This window comes from Mandrillus leucophaeus, unplaced genomic scaffold, assembly GCF_000951045.1.
Source record: "Mandrillus leucophaeus isolate KB7577 unplaced genomic scaffold, Mleu.le_1.0 Scaffold169, whole genome shotgun sequence".
NCBI lineage: Eukaryota > Metazoa > Chordata > Mammalia > Primates > Cercopithecidae > Mandrillus > Mandrillus leucophaeus.
Window position 1 is genome coordinate 4,098,330 of NW_012101687.1, and position 4,085 is coordinate 4,102,414.

Genomic DNA, 4,085 nt, shown 5'->3' on the forward strand with positions numbered 1-4,085 from the left:
TTTTTTTAATGGAGTCTCTCATGTTGCCCAGGCTGGTCTCCTGAAGTGCTGGGATTATAGACGTGAACCACCACACTCAGCCAAGACAAGATTCTTAAAATAGATAGTAGGAAATCTCATTTAAAATGGCCCTTTGGGGTTTTGTATGTAGCAGAGCAGCTCTTTCGTTGCTATCTGTTGAAAGTCAACTCTCAACACAAGGGTTCATTTTTTAAAAAAATAATAAAATATTCCTAAACTAATTTTGGGGTGTATGTGGAGAGACTACTCTGAGAAATGCACAGTAAATATGTTTGTATTTGAAAATGGGCTACCTAATGGCAGGGAATGAATGACGCACATCTTTGTTTGCCTCCCATGGCTTTTGCTCAGCAAATATTCGATCCATTAAATAAATAGATATAGATTATTGATTATGTGCCAGACATCCTTCTAGACAAAGGGGTTAGGGGCAAAAAATGGGAGGTGCTTCCTTAATTGAATGGAGGATTGAATGAACAAACTGATGAACACTGTACCTTTTCTGATTTTTCTGAACTAAGTCATCAGTACTTTTTTGCATCTCTTGTTTCACCTAAGACTTTCTTTACTATGTCGTGAGGCAGTGGGACTTCCTTCAAAAGACTCAATTGAAATATGGTCTACTATGGCTGAAGCTGGGTATCTGTGTGCTTAACTTTTGTGTGGGTTTTAAAAGTTTCAAAATAAGAAAGTTTTTAAAAATCACCAGTAATAATAGAAGGTAATTATCATGATAGGTATCAATGGTTTTATAGCATCCCTGTTTATAACAGAGTTAACCAAAAACTCTACAGATGCTCAGAGGTGAATGACTAAGAAAATTCACATAATCAAGAGGATAGAATACTATACAGCAACGAATTCACATCTGCAGACTTTGTCAATTCATGGAAATATATAAGGAAATAACATGAAATGAAAAAACAAGCAGAATATAATCCACAATTACAACAAAGAAAATATGTGATATGCATATATTTACATAGGCATATCACATATATTTAAGTTTTTACAAAAACTAAACATGTATTTGGTTATGTAGGAATATTACTTTCCTTTCTGGGTAAGACTGCCCGTGTTAATACATGTAATATAAATACATAAATAACACATGTATAATAAATTCTGTGTTATTTTCTTTTATTTTGAGATGGAGTTTCACTCTTGTCGCCCAGGCTGGAGTGCAGTGGCATGATCTTGGCTCACTGCAACCTCTGCCTCCTGGGTTCATGCTATTCTCCTGCCTCAGCCTCCCTAGTAGCAGGAACCACAGGTGCACACCACCATGCCTAGCTAATTTTTTTATTTTTAGTAGAGACAATGTTTCACCACGTTGGCCAGGCTGGCCTCAAATTCCTGACCTCAGGTGATCCTCCCGCGTAGGCCTCCCAAAGTGCTGGAATTACAGGTGTGAGTCACTGGGCCTGGTCATAAATTTTGTTTTCTAAGCAAACTTATCTTACGCCAGAAGGCAGAATGGTTAGGGAAAATATCTAGTGAAAAAGAGCACCAACAAAGGAGCACCATCTCTCAATTGTCACACTAAAGTGCAGTGACACTTCGGCAACTGACTCCCAGTTACTGGCATACAGTTTAATCTACCACTTGGAGCCAAATGGCAGATTTGGGATTTTTCTTAATCTGAGTTATTATTCAGAACAACATATTCAACACAAATATTTAAACACTAGTGCCAGATTTCATTTTTACATGATAACTCCTCAAGCCTTTAACCGCAAGAGTGCATACAAGGTAAAAATTAAAAAAAAAAAAAATTAAGCCTGCTGACTTTCACTGTGATTGTGGTTTGACATCATGCAGGATGGATCACAATTGCTGATTCATATTAGGAAAGAGAGCCCCCAGCTGTCACAAGCACATTGTGTTTGAAAATACAAAACCTTACCAAATCACTTAGTACTTAAAATTAACAACATCCTCATCGTCTTGTGGTTGAAATGATGACTGAACAATAACTCAAGCTGGTTGTGTTCTATATATTTTTTAATTAATAAAATTAGTATTCCTAGATCTTTTTAAATTGCTCTACTCTAGCCCTAGGGGAAAATGATTTCAGAAGGCTGAATATGTATGCTGATTCAAGATATGATTTCTCACACACCCAACCTCTATAATTTTGGATTATAGAGTAATACAGAGTAATCTGGCACCAACTCTTTGGCAATGCTGTTTAAAAACAAAGTTACTATTACACACAGTCCAGGATGTTGACTTTGCATTGTACATAAATACATTTATATAATACTTTTTATTTAATATACAAGCCATAGCCTTGATTTTTTTTTGAAAAATGATTAAGAATATGGTAATTATGAGACTCTCAATTGACTCAAAAGCTCAGAGCTAAAATCCAGGTAGAGTTTGAACACACCTTACAAAAAGTTGAGATCCAAATTACATAAACTTTTTGAAACTTTTGATTTAAGGACTAAGTTTTCTGGTAACCTCTTTGGGAACATCAGAATAATAAAAGATGATTAAGTAATAACGATATCTCGGCTGGGCACTGTGGCTCACGCCTGTAATTCCAGCACTTTGGGAGGCCGAGGCAGGAGGATCACAAGGTCAGGAGTTCGAGACCAGCCTGGCCAATATGGTGAAACTCCGTCTCTACTAAAAATTCAAAAAAATTAGCCAGGTGTGGTGGCGCATTCCTGTAATCCCAGCTACTCGGGAGACTGAGGCAGGAGAATTGCTTGAACCCGGGAGGTGGAGGTTGCAGTGAGCTGAGATCGTACCACTGCACTCCAGCCTGGGCAACAGAGTGAGATTCCGTCTCGAAAAAAAAAAAGAAAAGAAAAGAAATAAAAAAGAAATAACGATATCTGATCAAATTATTTGCCTTGTCCGAATGGATGCCAGTGCTGACTATAAAATTCACCATCTGGGAGACCTTGAACAAATTATTTAATTTCTTTGATTCAAACTTGCTGTCTATAAAAATGAAAATAACTTTATGTAGTTTCTAACTTAGAACAATAAATTATTAATGATAAATATGAAAATGCTGGGAAGAGTTTCAATCACTACTAATGTATATTCATTATCTAGCATTGTCTTCTTCAAATGGATACATTTTGAAAACAGCCTTTAATCATAGAACCACTTTTTTGCATAACTTTAAGCCATAGGGTTAATTATACATGACACAAATCTAACCAACAGAATTGTACTACTTAGATTAAAAGAACCTTGCAGAAATGATAGTTTTGCATAACTTTAAATAAAAGACTAATTACATATGACATAGAAATCTTACCAACAAAACTGCATTATTTCAGTTTAAAAGAGACTTGAAGAAATGATATTAACAGTTCAAGTCATATTTAAAGAAGCCCATACAAAGGGGAATTTGAAACGGATAAATGGCTTTACTTGGGAGTTTATCTTGAAAAAGAACTAAAACACACATCCCAAATAACCAATGTCTGCAAGATCCAAAAAGACAGAACTCCAATAATGCAAAGAACTCAGTGACGCTGAATTACAACGGATAAGTCCAGTAAAATTCAGTTCTTCCTACTATTCCTCCCAACAAAAGCAGAAATCAACCAACACGCGTGGTACCGGTTGACCCGTTCTGTGCCACTCAGAGTAGGTGCATGGAAGAGCAGACAGGAAGCTGGGGCATACTTAATGAATACTGAAAGGCAGTACTAAGGGTCTGGGAAAGTGTGCAGAGACGGACCCTACCTTTCACAGATTTCCCAATACTGTGTAAGTGAGTGATAGAACTGTAGTTTTGGGCAACAGTCTTCAAAAACGCTTCCATCCCTTCCTGGTGGTGGTAGTTGAAATCCAGCGCAGCTACCAAAGGCAGCAACAGCTCTAGCCAGAGGTACGGGAAGTTCATGTTCTAGAGATGAACAAAAATAAGAACCTGAGAACACATGAGGGCAGGCGGGGGCATCACCGGCTACCACTCGGTACTCAGGTCTCAGGGTCTCCCGACACTGACGCTTCCTGCCTTTTAAGGAGGCAAAAGCTGGAAGCAACACCTTCGGGAGTGAGCCGTGCAACCGGAGACCGGGAGCACGGGCAGC

The 4,085-nt window shown here is 37.9% G+C and overlaps 1 protein-coding gene across 2 annotated transcripts in view; it reads right to left on the reverse strand.

Moving 5' to 3' along the window:
* The window catches only part of CPM (carboxypeptidase M), a 110,107-nt gene that overhangs the window by 73,439 nt on the left and 32,583 nt on the right, over nt 1-4,085 (reverse strand). The window contains exon 2 of one of the 2 annotated variants that reach the window (XM_011976602.1): nt 3,736-3,898. In XM_011976602.1, coding sequence (XP_011831992.1) covers nt 3,736-3,895 — 160 coding nt within the window. In that variant the 5' untranslated portion in view covers nt 3,896-3,898. Of the gene's footprint in view, nt 1-3,735; nt 3,900-4,085 lie in introns of those variants that run through there. The other variant, XM_011976601.1, reaches the window with a different exon arrangement.